Source organism: Perca fluviatilis, chromosome 3 (genome assembly GCF_010015445.1).
Source record: "Perca fluviatilis chromosome 3, GENO_Pfluv_1.0, whole genome shotgun sequence".
Taxonomy (NCBI): Eukaryota; Metazoa; Chordata; class Actinopteri; order Perciformes; family Percidae; genus Perca; species Perca fluviatilis.
The window spans coordinates 1,897,396-1,912,169 of NC_053114.1; the positions used below are offsets into that span (position 1 = coordinate 1,897,396).

The 14,774-nt window shown below is 40.7% G+C and overlaps 1 protein-coding gene across 1 annotated transcript in view; it reads right to left on the reverse strand.

The window, feature by feature from the left end:
* Nucleotides 1–14,774, reverse strand: part of itfg1 (integrin alpha FG-GAP repeat containing 1) — a 166,172-nt gene that overhangs the window by 24,565 nt on the left and 126,833 nt on the right. The window contains exons 13-14 of the mRNA XM_039795224.1: nucleotides 7,087–7,130; nucleotides 4,064–4,142 (exon numbers count right to left, since the gene is read on the reverse strand). Coding sequence (XP_039651158.1) covers nucleotides 4,064–4,142; nucleotides 7,087–7,130 — 123 coding nt within the window. The remainder of the gene's footprint in view (nucleotides 1–4,063; nucleotides 4,143–7,086; nucleotides 7,131–14,774) is intronic.

The window sequence follows — 14,774 nt, forward strand, 5'->3', positions numbered from 1 at the left end:
ACTCTCTCCCTGTCTCAGCAGGAGTTACGTGATAATGAGGTGTGGTGTTGTCAGAATCACAGCCCATGCTCATCCATCCAACCTGCTTAGTAAGGGGCATGGCACACCACTGTCTGGTGCGTACATGCAGACACGTATACACACATGCATGTATACATGCTGACACACACACACACACACGCACACACACACACACACACACACACACACACACACACACACACACACACACACACACACACACACACACACACACACACACACACACACACACACACACACACACACACACACACAGAAGAAAATTAGAGAGAAACCTGGTCAGTGTTGCTGTTCATCTTTGTCAGATAAGAAGGTGGCATTACCAATGTAATATGCCTGAGTGTATATGCAGTACATACAGTATATACAGTATGTGCTGTATGTGTGTTAGCAGTGTCTTTCTCATGTATCTCACCAGATTAAGATTACTTTACTTCTGCTCTCTCTCTGCATCCTATCAGCTCCTGATGTCCTCTGACCCATTTCCCTCCTTATTTTACTTTCTTCCTCTCCTTTCCCTTCCTTCCCTCCTCTTGTTGTACGGTAACTCCATTCATATAGTGTGCCTTCTCGGCTCCTTGTCTCGATCTCTCAGCATATTATAATCTTCCCTTTCCTCTCCGCTCTCTCTTCTTTTCAAGAGGGTGAAGGGTAAGTGAAGATCGTTGGGTCCCAGTGGCGAGGCCCAGCCATCGTAGATGTGTGTGTGTGCGTGCATGTGTGTATAAGTGTGTGTATTTGTGTGCACCCCATCATTGCTCATCTCTGGCAGCCTCGCTGGCTGTTCCCCGAGCTACAAGCTACAGAATAAATACACTTTAAATCACTACGCACGAACACACGCACGCAAGCATGCACACACGCACAAACTCAGCCTGCTCCCTGGCAGCACTTTGCTGCTGTTAAATGAGGGGTCTGGGGAGTTGTGCCGGCAAAGCCTTTGGCTACTCTTGCTCTCCTCCTCCCTCCGTGCACCCCAGTCAAACACACACTGGAAAAATAAGCTGAAGTTATGATGGGCAGACTGTAATACACACCACGATATTCTAATGTTAAATTAATGTGATTCTGCTTACTGAACATAACGAACCAGGAACATAATGACGCTGTCTGGGGAGACACTGGGAGACTTTTCCCAGAAAGAGTTGTACTGGCCGAGTGGACAAAATGTCAAGACCATCCATCTCTTCTTCACATGAACTAGATTAAAAATAGAGAAGGGGAGACACATACTGGGGGTTTCACAGTTAAATGGGGTGAATCATCAGCCCGACTAGTATTCCCCATCCTGCTTCATTCCACCTCTCAGAATGCCTGGGAGGGATTTTCCTATTTTTGTGACAAAAAATGGTTCTCCCAATTGCCAGTTATTTGGTTTGCAGAGTTCCACTTCCACAGTCTGTTTGAGTCAGATGGTAATTATCTTTAGCTTCATCAGTATGAGCGACCCCTTTCACGTTTTGTTTTCACATCGTCATTTGATACATTGGTGTAAAAAAATAGAGATTGTAGGGAACAAAAAGGAAATCTAAACAGCAACTGCAACAGCGATATTTTTTTTTTTACAATAGTGTGTTTCTAACAACTTGACTAGCCTGCACAGAGCCCTGAGCTAAGCCACATCCTAGGCCAACACCTTTGGGATGAATTGCAACACCGATTGCGAGACTGCCGGCCAACCTCACTACTGTTCTTGTGGCTGCAGCTAGGTTACAAAAAATTATGTTTAGAGCTTTCCCAAAAGATTGGAGGCTGCATAATAATACCCACGGTTTTACAATTAGATAAATGTAAATTAGAATATAAATAACTGTCTTTTGTTTCAGGTAATTTCATTTCTATAAATTATTTTAGGAGGAGACTGAAAATCAACATCTCACTTTAGTATGATTTCAAAAACGTCCCTGCTTCCATTCTCAGTGGGACTCTGAATCACTCTCTATCATCTCTGCAGTGGGCGTGGGTGCAGATGCTGATAGCACTCCCCCTTCTCCACTGTTTATGCCCATTTGACTGCCTATTTTTGTGTGTAGAGAGGAAATCAAACTGTGGGTTTTGTCACGTTTTAAGACAACTATTACTTTTTGTCTACTCAGTGTTTTAGGCTTGGACACAGAGCGCCTAATTTAAAGGTCTGCGGCCATTTTTTGGGGATTATTTTTTGGGCATTTCCGCCTTTAATGATAGAAAAGCAATGAAAGGGGGAGAGAGAGGGGGAAGACATGCAGGAAATCGTTCCAGGTCGGACTCGAACCCTGGACCTTCTGCGTCGAGGTATGAACCTCTGTATATGTGCGCCCACTCTACCGACTGAGCTATCCTGGCCACAGTTTCAGCAGTGTTTTGTTGCAAAGAGTAATATACCTGTCTAATGGTTGTGAAATAATAATGATGTTAGACTGTGATCGGTCTACTCTTTTTAAATATATATACTCCAACTGTGCTAACAGATAAATGAAACAAGGAAATCTGACAAAGTGGGATTGTACTGCACATAGGAATGCATTGTGTGACTATATATATCCCTGACCCCAGGCTGTCAGTGCATCTTGTCCTCATGCAGCTCTGTGTCCTTTCCACAATGTAATATCAACTAGGTTAACTGTGGCTAATACAACACAGCAGCATTGCTGTCCTCAATGTCTCGTCTTATCCTTCTATGCATCTCTCTCTCTCTCTACCTATGCGTCTTTCTACCCTTAACAGTCTGAAATAGAAGAGGTGCGCAGTGTTCATCAGCTCCAGGATTGCAGAAATGTCTCATCCTATGGAGACCCAGTGATCCTACAGGCTACAACATAATCATGAATACAGCTGGAGTCAGGGCTTACAGGTGACATGAAGGAAATAAATTAAATCATAAGTTATGTGCTTATGTTATAAAATGTGGACCTAAACCTCCTACGGACAACGTGGTACCTTGTGTATTCCAGTACAGAACACAGCCAGATGTTGACAGGATTGCTTAACAAGAACAGAAGGGAGGAGCCCTTTGAGACTACATGAAGTCAATTTCATGAAAAAACAATCAAAGGGCAACAGAAACTCACTTCCAGCACTCTTGATCATCCCATCCTAACCAGTTGCATGCACATGCACACTCATCCTTTATGAACTGCCAAAGAAAACATCCACAGGTCTTGTGTGGCTTTTCAAATTGTAACAAAGACACTGGTCCTTTCTAGAAATATATGTACATTGGACTTAAATGAGAAGCAAAAAGGAGGAAGCTGCAGCATGTTGAATGTTTCAGTCCACTGTGGAAGAAGTTATGGGGGAAATAAGGCCTCCAGTGTTTTGCAAGCTTTCAGTCTTTTTCTGCGATATTCCTGCAGAAACTATGAGAAAACTGTATCCTACAGACAGCGCAACTGCAGTAACTCCAGGCTGAATATTTGATTGATAGTGCTGGAAACTTGGACTCATCTTTTAAAAATAAATCTGGACAAGCATCAGTTGAGTATTCATTTTCCTGTACCAATTAAACATTTGGATATATATCGCAACATTTTACAGAATACAAATGTGAGCAAGACCTGCATTTATACTGGTATATAATGACTTGAAAATGAATATAGAAGTATGAACACAGCACACACACTCCATAAGCATCATGGAGCAAGCATTACAGCCTTATCAAACTGATTTAATCCCCCTCCAGTTGCCTTTTCTTTAGCCGTCCTTTCTGCTTCAGCCATTGTCTTTAAGGCATAGAGGCTATTTTCTCTTTTATAAAAAAAGCAAAAAAGCAAATAAAATCAATATGTCCCTCTTCTTCTCATTCTGTTTTCTTAAAATCCTCCAAAAACAAACTCCAAGGTGTCCAGCCAGACTAAGGACAGCTGTCATTGTTAGGAGATTAAGTTATTAATAAATCTGACGTGAATGTATAAATGCTCAGGCAGTGACGTTCTCAGAAAAAGAAACATTTCTCTGGTTATTCTCTATCACTGAAGTGGGTAATTTAGCACAAGAAGTGAAAGCTACCTTTGAAGGAGATTTAAAAAAAGAAAGTCCTTACCTGAGGCGTTTTTCAGGTAGCCGTTGGAGTCTGTTGTGGTGTACATGACATAGGGACCTGGCTGGTTAACACCAAAAGGCTGCAAAAACACACATGCAAACACAAATGAAGAAACTGATTTTGCAAGTGTCTTTTAATTTAATAATATAATAATAATAACTTTATTTATATAGCACCTTTAAAACCGAAGTTTACAAATTGCTTTGACAGACAAGCAAGGCAGAAGCATCAGCTGTCTGTCCGTAAGGGCGGAAGAGGCCAGGGAGAAACAAGCCGGAGAGTGAGCCGGCATAAAGATAGACAGGCATGCTGTCACCACAGTGAACTTGACCAGTTTTTGTTGTTGTTTTACTTCCACTAGGTGACTTGGCAAATGTCTGACCTAGTCTGACTGAGCGTGAATGAGTGGCGGCTGCGTGTTACAGAGGGGTTTGTCTTAGCTCTTCATTACGAAAGGATGACAACTAATGAAGAGATCTGTCGAGCCATCCTTCGCTTTACATCAGCTAACCACAAGCTTGTTGTACATACACACTGCAAGAGAGACCTGGCCCTTTGTGCTGTGACACTCAGCGGTCGGGTGAGGAAGGAATAGAAATGAGGTCAAAAAAAGAGAGAGAGAGAGAGAGAGAGAGAGAGAGAGAGAGAGAGAGAGAGAGAGAGAGACGAGAAAGCCACAGAGGAGCAGATTAGTGGGCTCATAGAAAGACGAAGAGGAAGAGAGGTGTGACTAAGAAGAAGAGTGGGGGTGTGAAATGAAAAGATAGAGGGGGTGATGGATGGGAGAGGAGAGGAGTAGAAACAGCCGCGAGCTCCACTCGTCTACAGCATTCATCATACCTTTCAGTTAGACAACAAGCCGGTGGAAGAGTAGACAGACAGAAAACCAAAACAACTCTAATACCAGCAGCCTCTTGTTGATGTCAAAGCTAATGTGTTTTGCAAAGGGCTTTCCATTGGTGAAAGGTTATATGAGGAGACGCTATTGGCTGCTGTATTTCTGTCAGATGTCTCTTTCCACCTACACATCGTCATCAGACGTTGGCTCTTTGGGATACAGTGAAGTAGCTTTGGGCTAACTGCTCTATTAATTGGTGGCTACATTTAACTTCAAACGTGCATTATAGTTTAAGAGCTTATGATATGTTGTCCCAGCAACACCTTATAGCCCCTTCAGACTGACACAATGACGCGGGTCGTGTGTCATGGGTCTAGCTGTGTGTGTGGATTCACGTCAGCCGGCTCTCCAACTATGGTTGGACTCAGGTCAGAGGCCGTACAGCTTTGGTGGACTAACGTTGCTACCATAAATGGAAGTTAATTCCAAGACACCAAAGATGAAAGAGAGAGGGTGATCAAGAGAGAGGGAGAGTGCACATGGACAGACAGGTAGAGGGATACAAAAATGAAACTGGTAATTATTGGATGTAGTTCAGTGTAATTCTCAGGTTTATCGGTGAAATATATGAACTGCACTGTAGTCTTTTCTAACGGTAAAAAGCATGGTGGCAGCTGTCTGATGAATGTGTCCAATGCATGGGACTGGGACTCTTGCAGCAACACAATGCAATGTCATCTGGTAAAGCACAGTGTGCAAGGCCACATTCCTGGAAGATTACTTTGTAGAGAGAATGGCATATTTCTACTGTTTACCTTGGGATTGGAGGTTAACATTATTGCTGCTGTGGGTTATACTGCTTCCCTCATATACTGTATATACTGCTGTGAAGTGTTGTGGGTTAAGCCTTTAAACTGATGATATATTAATAAATCTGGCCATTGTACTGGATTGTATCTTCTCACCAGAATCTGAAGCAACACGTCCCCATCGACAACTTTACGCAAAAGCTGTTTTCAGTCTGAAGAGCTGGCAAGTTGATGGAATTTGTTTTGTTGTATCACTATTTCAACAGCCGTCAATGTGCTGATTTGATATTACACAATGTCTTCGAAATGAGTAATACAAAAGGTCAACATTTGTTGTTACTTCTGTTTTTGTGTATTTTTTTGTATTTGATTGTTCTAAGTTTGTACATTGCGGTATCTGTATCTTTATGTATTTATACCATTTTCTTGCCCAAGCTTTTGTTAATGAAACACATTCTAGAGTCACTAATGGAGCTTAAGGCCGAGCTGGGAGCACTTTGAAAGGCTGAAGTTAATCTTTGAAGCTTGTATGTATCAAACTGATAAGCACAGTCTGGCCTCGTCACGCAGACATGAAGCCTTGGATACCTCATAAACTGAAGAATGAGCAGATGGTAAAATACAAACGGATACCTGTTATTATAAAAGCATGAGTACAAACCCAGTCTCCACAGACACCATTACTGTCAAAGTGTCCCTGAACAACAACAAACCTCAAAATATATTTACAGAAGACAGGAGTTGGAAAACGGCCACACCTGGCATTTATTTGCCCTTGTATTAAAACATCTTACACTGATATTTTATTGGACAATGCCAACCACAAGGGAGGGCATGATATACAGTAAGCAATGGCTACTGACTTGTATTGTGAAGTTCTGTTGCTTGTCGCAATGAAGAAAAAAAAATGGGGGAGGGGTATGGACAGGTGGAAATCACATGGTATTTTATCATATAAAAACAAACCTCATTTATCTTTGTGCTTTCAATTCTCTTGGTCAAATTGTTCAGGCTAGCCAATTTACACATAAAGAGGAGCTTATACTGCCTTAGAGCTCAAAAACACATCACCCATTCAAATCCCCTTCCCTAATTTCCTGAATATAAATGTGATCCTCCCTATAGACATGAAGTTTGGCCAGCAGTCATGATATTCCAGCCTATCTCTCGCTCTTCCGCTGAAAAACGTACCAAGTACAGACTCTGGAGGAAGCTAAAGATGCATGCATGGAAAGATAAGTGTAATGGGTACAAGACAGTATACCCAGAGGGACACACCTGGGTCGGACTGGTCAGTTGTCAGACAGATAAGAAAGACATTTCACTTTGTTATGCTGTCATTAGAAAACAAGGACAAACAAAGACCGATTTCTTACCTTGACATCTTCTGGACAGTCATTGAAGCAGAGGCCGCTGAGCACTGAGGAAGACAGAGATGCCAGAGTTAGACATGTTGCCCAGCGTGTGTTACATGTTCAACACCAACGCACGCTGATGTGGAACAAGTGTCGTCTGTGACGGTGCTGTTGCTGTGCCCTAAGGGCCACTGTGTCAACATGTATCCACATGTTTCAAGCATCAAGAGGGTCAAACAGAGAAATAAAATTATCTTACACAATGACTCAAGCTTCACTGCAGCTGACAGTCAAAACAAAGACACTCAAATTAATATTAACTGTGCTTAAGCGTTCCTCGCATTCACATTATATTTCAGACAATTGAAATAACTGTTCTGTGTGCTAGGTGAATGTGGACAAGACAAACAACCAAAGAAAGGAGGGAGGGATCATTAGAAAATAAATTGCCGACAATGAGAAACATAAAAAAATAAATGTGCATGCTATTAACACTGCAAGTGCGTGTATATGTGAGTGCTAAGAGAGCATTTCACTTAATTATGTGTACAAGCGGAGAGAGGACAAAATCTGCTGAATTGCTAATCAGTCATTAGAGAAGTGACTTTATTAGCATACTAATAGAGTCCTGGGTCTAGGTTGCCTTGATTTGCCTGATGGAGTCACGCTGAAGCCCAATAGCCTGTTAATAAGGTCTGCACCCAGTGCTGTACTGAACAGCAGCCAAACCCAATGCACCTATTCAAAAGGGAACATCGCAGTGTCCCTGGCTCAATCGCACAGGCAGTGGGTGGATGAAGCCACATTGCCACAAACATGTTAATCACAAACATTAACTGTACACACAGTACACACTGTACACCCATTTGAACAAAAGTGAGCACTGTAATTATTTTGTGAAGGATTTCCACTCAGGCACCGGCTCTTTACAATGGATTGACAGGTGCCAGGTGACCCTGATACCACTCGGATATTCATAACAAACTGTGGAATGTCCCCTGTTACATAGTGTCCATTTATTGTCCATAGTTCCCTAATTGTTTTCTCCACACTTCCACATTCACTCATCCTCATCCTTTATTTATTCTTCTGCACTTTATAGAATATTTATAGAACTATCCAGCAGCACACCATTAAGCATTAACGAATGGTAACTACAGGACAGGCTTAAATACAGTGGAGCCAATCCACTCAGTGTTTTGTGAAAACAAACTCCTGGAGTGTTGTCTAACAGAAACTAATATACTTCTATTTCTACAAATGTGACAACATCTCTGCGAGACGCTTGTGCCAATACACAACCCACATTGTTTTATTTGTCTTTCTACTTGCACACCTTGTGAAGCAAAGGTAGAAATTCACATTACACAAATCCTCAACTTTCTCTATGTTGTGCACATCTACAAATTTTAACCTCCAGTTTTATGAGCTTTCAAATTTCACTATAGGCAAATAAACTAGATTAGCATAAATTAATCAAATAAATGCCGGATCAAAATTATGCCCCTTTTCTTCTTGAATACTTCAAATGTAGTTCTGTTATTTTTAGGATTTAGCATGGCAAAGTCTGCCCGTCCATTGGTCGGCCCTACACGTCAGTCTAGACTGAAATATATCTAACAACCACTGGATGAATTGCCATACAATTTGGTCCCCAAAGGATGAATCCTGCTGACTTTGATGATCACCTGACTTTTCCTATTGTGCCCCCATGAGGTACACATTTGTAGTTTTTGGTGGATTGCCATGAAACTTGGTGATCCCTTACTTTCCATCTTGCTCCATCATCAGATCAACAAGTAAATATGTCAAATGAATTGAATTCAAAATGTTGAACCCATTGGGCCTCATTCACCAATATCTTCCTAATTGTTTTCTTAAATTTGTTCTTAAGAAAGTTCCTAAGAAAAGTCTACGTCTGATTCATGACGTTTTCTTAAAAAGCAGAATTGGTCGCAGGTGTGTTCTTAGAATGATGAATCCCAATGTCTTTGTAAATTGAAAGCTTGTGCCCGTTGCTCCTATTTAGCATAGGTAAACGCCCCGCTAATTCCCATAAAAGGGCATGAGATGACAGGGCTGTGTGCACACTTGTCGAAATGTCGAAAAGACGTGGTAAAGTCGGTGGAGGCATCGACTCCAAAAGAAAGAAAAACTTTTGTAATTCTGAAGTGAAGGCACTGCTGCAAGAAGATAGCGAAAAAATGAGACCTCATATTTAGTAGAGTCAGCAGTGGATACAAAGCAGCAAATAAAACGTACTCATGCAGTGAACGCTGTATCCGGAGAAGGGTGCAGAACTGATGAAGTATATAGGCCTAGCACAATTCATATACAATGGCAATATAAAGTGCTTTACAAATGAGCAGAAGTGTAAGTGTAGTGTGTATGTATTAAAATAAATTATGTGTAAAGTAATGAAAATTATTTACAAAATTATAAAGGAGAGAAATATGAAATTTTAACTGACAAAAACGGTATAACTTCTTATTTTGCGCAAACATGTCAACTCTCAATTGTGCGTAAGAGTGCTCGAGTGTCCGTAGATTCTGTTCCTACCTAAGAACAAATCCCAAATAAGAAAACATCGGTGAATGCCAGAATCTTTGTGAAAACCGCGTAAGTGGGGTTTATGAACAAATTTGTTCTTAAGAACGTGTGGTGAATGAGGCCCATTGTTATGTATGAATGGTCGTGATTAGTGACCAGGGTCATTTTTCAGTTCCAATCCGTCCCTGCCTTCTGCTATCACTTTGTGTGAATAAACAAGAGGTTTTCTTTCTTTTAAAGCTTTAATTTAAAATGAAATGGCGTCCGTGTGGCAAGGGCAAACTTGCTGCTTTGAAGTTCACAAGCTTATTAATTATATGCCTGAGGCAGAATTCAGATGGAGCTCCCATCAAAGATAAACATTTGTTCCTTGACCCTTACTGACCACACTGTGTATAGGCTGCTACTTAACATCCTTGATAAACAGGTTTCACTTTAATTTCATCAGGGAACAAACACTTTCGTTTTTTTAATCGGGATTTTGGTCTTGTCATCTAGCATTGCTTTTCAAAGCATGTTTAGTAATCACATACTGTAGGTATTCCAGAAAACTGTCACAGATGATTCATCATTTAATGAGACCGTAAAAACTTCAACAACGGCTTTATATAAAATGACTGCAGTTAGTGCCCAAAGTCCAAGGCTGTTTCTGGCTATTCTTGTGTCCTAGAAGTAGAGATGAATACAGCTGAATTAAACTATATTTTATATATATATATATATATATATATATATATATATATATATATATATATAAAATATAGTTTAATTCAGCTTTATTCATATATAAAATTTGTCATTTTATTATTTAAAAGATCAAAGCCTTTAGTAATGCTAGTGGAATCCTGTCCGAGGGCACATTAGTGTCCAGAAACAGTCCTGCTGTAACTATACTGCTCATCAATTCTGAGCAAACACCACATCAACACATCACAGGCTTTGGACCAAAGTCATCTATGAAGGACACAGATGATCAATACATTTTAGGGGTCGGATTATTCATCGTTTGTTTGAATTTCATGCTGTTCGGGGTCAGGCTGCAGGCATCACGGTCACTGACACCGTACATCAATAACGCAGAGGGATAAGACCAGCCATTTGTTTGAAGTCGGTCTCATTTGGGATTATAGGGACAGAGAACATAGGACATAAGACACAAGACTGTAGCAGGACTCAAAGCCTAGACACTATCGGCTCACAGCCAGTGGCGCAAGAAGTGGGTATGCGCTATATGCAGCGCATAGGGGCGCAGCACCATGGGGGGCGCCAAAGCGATGTTTTTTTTGGTATTTTTATATGTAGCTGCTGTTGCGTTTCTAAATCATTTCTGCATTTCCTAAATGTTATATAACATTTTAGAGGAATAACAGGCTAGAGTAGGCGCTCGCATAAGATTCCATCATAGAATGTTGACATAGAAGAGGGAGCGGGGAGCGGGGGGCAGGGAGCGGGAAGTTTCTAAAAATAGAAAAAGAAAGAGGGAAAAGGAGATGGCATGTCAAGGGATGCGACAGCAGATAAATAAGTGGATGGTGGACTCCAACAGGAAAGATTTAAAGAGTGACGTCTGTGCTTGAGGCTTGCAAATACTCATGTTAACAGACTAGCTAGTGTTTGCTAACACTGGGAATGTAGCAGCCAAATGGGGGTTTACGGCTAGCTTAGAATATGCAAAACTAAGGTTGCTGAGCTGAAAACTGGAAAATATACTATAAGGTAACATGTACTATAAATGACAAGAATCTGGAAAACATAACTAATGCAATAACTCTGGTTTACCAAGGAATCATTCATAGATTTGCTACCAAACTTGGAGGCTTGCAAATATTCATGTTAATAGACTGGCTAGTGTTTGCTAGCTTAATGCAAACCAATGTTGCTGATAGCAACATTTAGATTTTGGTTAAACCCTATGGTACCAATTCCATGCATGACATATTTCAATTTTATTAAGGTCAAATAACAACTGGTAAATATAAGGTAGCATGCACAATAAATGACAAGAAGCTGGAAAACATAGCTTACATAACATAACATAACTCTGGTTTACCATGGAATCATTAATAGATTTTGTTTTACCATTAGCTGTCAGACATACAAGCTATAGTTACATCTGTTGGGTGACATGGAAGCTGTAATTACAGGGTCACATCTATCTCTCTCTCTTTAAAGGTCTGTGCTAAGTGGCTCTCCATATTTGTTTTTTAAAATCCAAAATGTGAATGTAATTTCAACAGCAGCACAACCTTACTGCATAATACTTGAATAACACATAAAATAACACTTACAATGAGACCGTAAAAACTTCAACAACGGCTTTATATAAAATGACTGCAGATAGTGCCCAAAGCCCAAGGCTGTTTCTGGCTATTCTTGTGTCCTAGAAGTGGAGATGAATAAAGCTGAATTAAACTATATTTTATATCTGATGCCATCACTAGGCTGATTTAAGAATTGAATTTAGGCTGCTATATTTAACAGTGAGTTAATTTCATTCAGGTAGGTCTAACATTAGGTGGAAGTGTAGGGGGAGCCACTTGATACCAACAGATTCATTCCTTCATATTATTAATATGGAAAAACAAATGAAAAATCTATTACATAATGTTTGTTTGACAACATGTCTGACAACACAGGCAAGGAGGGAATGAGACAGACAGGAGGTGGGCGATGGCATCACGTAGAGAGGAGACCAGTGATGACATCAGGTAGGAGTTCTATTAGTTAGACCACACTAAACTAAAGGTCCAGTATGGTTTGAAGTTCTGTTGACCAACCTATTCACGGTGTCCTTCTTGGGGGAGAAATAGTGCAGACAGAGATGGAAAGCCACTCACCACTCAAATCACATCAACCAGGGGTGATGATTAGGTTGCCAATTGTCACAATTTGGTTGCCAAGGGCAACCGGGCAACCGTTAATGTTGAGCCCTGATATATATATATATATATATATATATATATATATATATATACACATATATAAAATTGGTTTAGTGTATTGCATTTTATTCTCACACATTAAAGAATAACCGTTCTCACTTCAGCAGTTTTCTCTCTTCATGTCTGTGTGATTAACAGGTCAGAAAAAATGCACTTCACAGAGTCTCTTTTAGAGTCTCTGCATCTCTGTTGGCTATGGCACACACTGTAAATTGTGTCATTGTTAGTGTTAATCTGACAGCAATTTTTAAAATGAATCCTGAGTAAAATTGATGCGAAACGTATCCTCAAATTACAAAACACGGAAAAGAGTAAGATGTCGGTACATGAAGGCACCAAGAGGAACAAACAATGTCATGCAGCTTGAATGCAAATATACTATGTGACAGAAACTGATTGTCAGAATACTCTTTCCTACTGGGAAACGAGTGGGATGAGTGTTTACAGTCAATTAAATGGACACGTTTGAGAAGAAGGAATGTGCCTGGCAATCTGCATTTAGGTGATGGAAAAAGAAAACCGTCAGACTTTAGTGACATTTTAATTTCCTGTGTAGATGCAATGAAGCTAAAACACACTTGGCACCCCATGGAAATAACACTGTCAGCGCGCCCTAGCCTCGTCATGTCAAACTTTCTCTCTCCTTTTTATTTTCCTGCCAAATGTGAAACACCCAATAAACTCCCAGTAAAAAACAAAAAAGGAGGCACTTTTAGAGGTCTTTACACATCCACTTAAACACTCCTGAATGTAAGGTATGTGTGGCAGTGGAAAAGAAATTATGAATTTAAATCACACATTCTACATTAGAAATTCTGTGGCATGAATTCCGTGGCATGAATCCACTGATGCATGAAAAGAAAGAGGCAGAAAAATATGGACATAAACGGCATGAATGCAGATGTCCTTCACAACTCAATGGTCACGCCGTCGCTCCAGGAAGTAGATGAGTCCGTGTCGTGAGTGTTTGTAGGCAAGTCTGTTACTACAGTCACGAGAGAGAGGAAACTCAAATGTAGTGTTTCTTCTGTTAGACTGTGTTGTTCTCCATACTTCAATCTTTGGATGACATGTAACAAGCACATAACAGCTCCTCCATGGCCAAAACAAGATCCCTCAACAGCTCGCACACATCATGTGGGGAATAGATATCTATCTAGCCAGTAGAGCAGTCTCTCTATCTCTCAAACACACACACACACACACACACACACACACACACACACACACACACACACACACACACACACACACACACACACACACACACACACACACACACACACACACACACACACACACACACACACACTACAGCCTATACAGCCTCTGTGCGACTGATCTAGCCATTTTCTAGTGTAATATTAAGACTGATGGCAGCTCCTTCACAAGACTAACCTAATCAAGTGGAGGATGACCTGGTCTGTGTACTCTGTGTGGGTCTGTATGTGTTTTCATCATTGTGACAATGAGCCGGCCAGTGAGAAGAGTTTTAGGTGCGTTACGCAAAAATTGCCAGTCTTCATTTAAAGCCCCACTGTGTAACGTGTTTAGTTGTTCATTATCAAAATCTGTGTTGACGGTTAACCAACTTGTCCTTTTTCATGAATATTTACCACCACCATCAATTCCAAGTATTCCTTTTGGCTTGAAATTTGACATTTGCATTTGCATGAACTGGGGTAGACGCTCCATATTCATACTCCATCTTGAAATACGTTAGCCGGTAAGGGACATACAGGACATACTGCTCCGCCTTTCACGTTTTCTCTGTCACATGATCAACTCACAGCTGCTGCTAATGCTGCTAATGGGTATCGTAGCTTCCCGGCCCCGGTGGCAAGTTTGAAGAAGGAAACATGGAGGACCACACGTATTCAAAATCCTAATTTCAGCAACAGAAGTCTTCTTCTTCGCGCAGAAAAAGAAAAAGGATATTGAAAAGAGCAAGAGATCGGCTTTTTGAAGCGTGAAGGCTACCGTAGCTGTAATACCTACTTTGAACTGCGTGGTGTCAGAGAGTTGATTGCGATATATGATCTCAACGCTAGATTCCTACACATTGGACCTTTAAGCAAAATAGCATTGCCCATGATTCTAAAACGGAGAAAAATGGGCATAGCATGTTTATGTCTACAGGAGAAAACATAAATCATGTGCACACAACAATAGCAACAAAAAGTAAAAGCAAAAGAAAGGCAGTTGTTCAGACCTCCA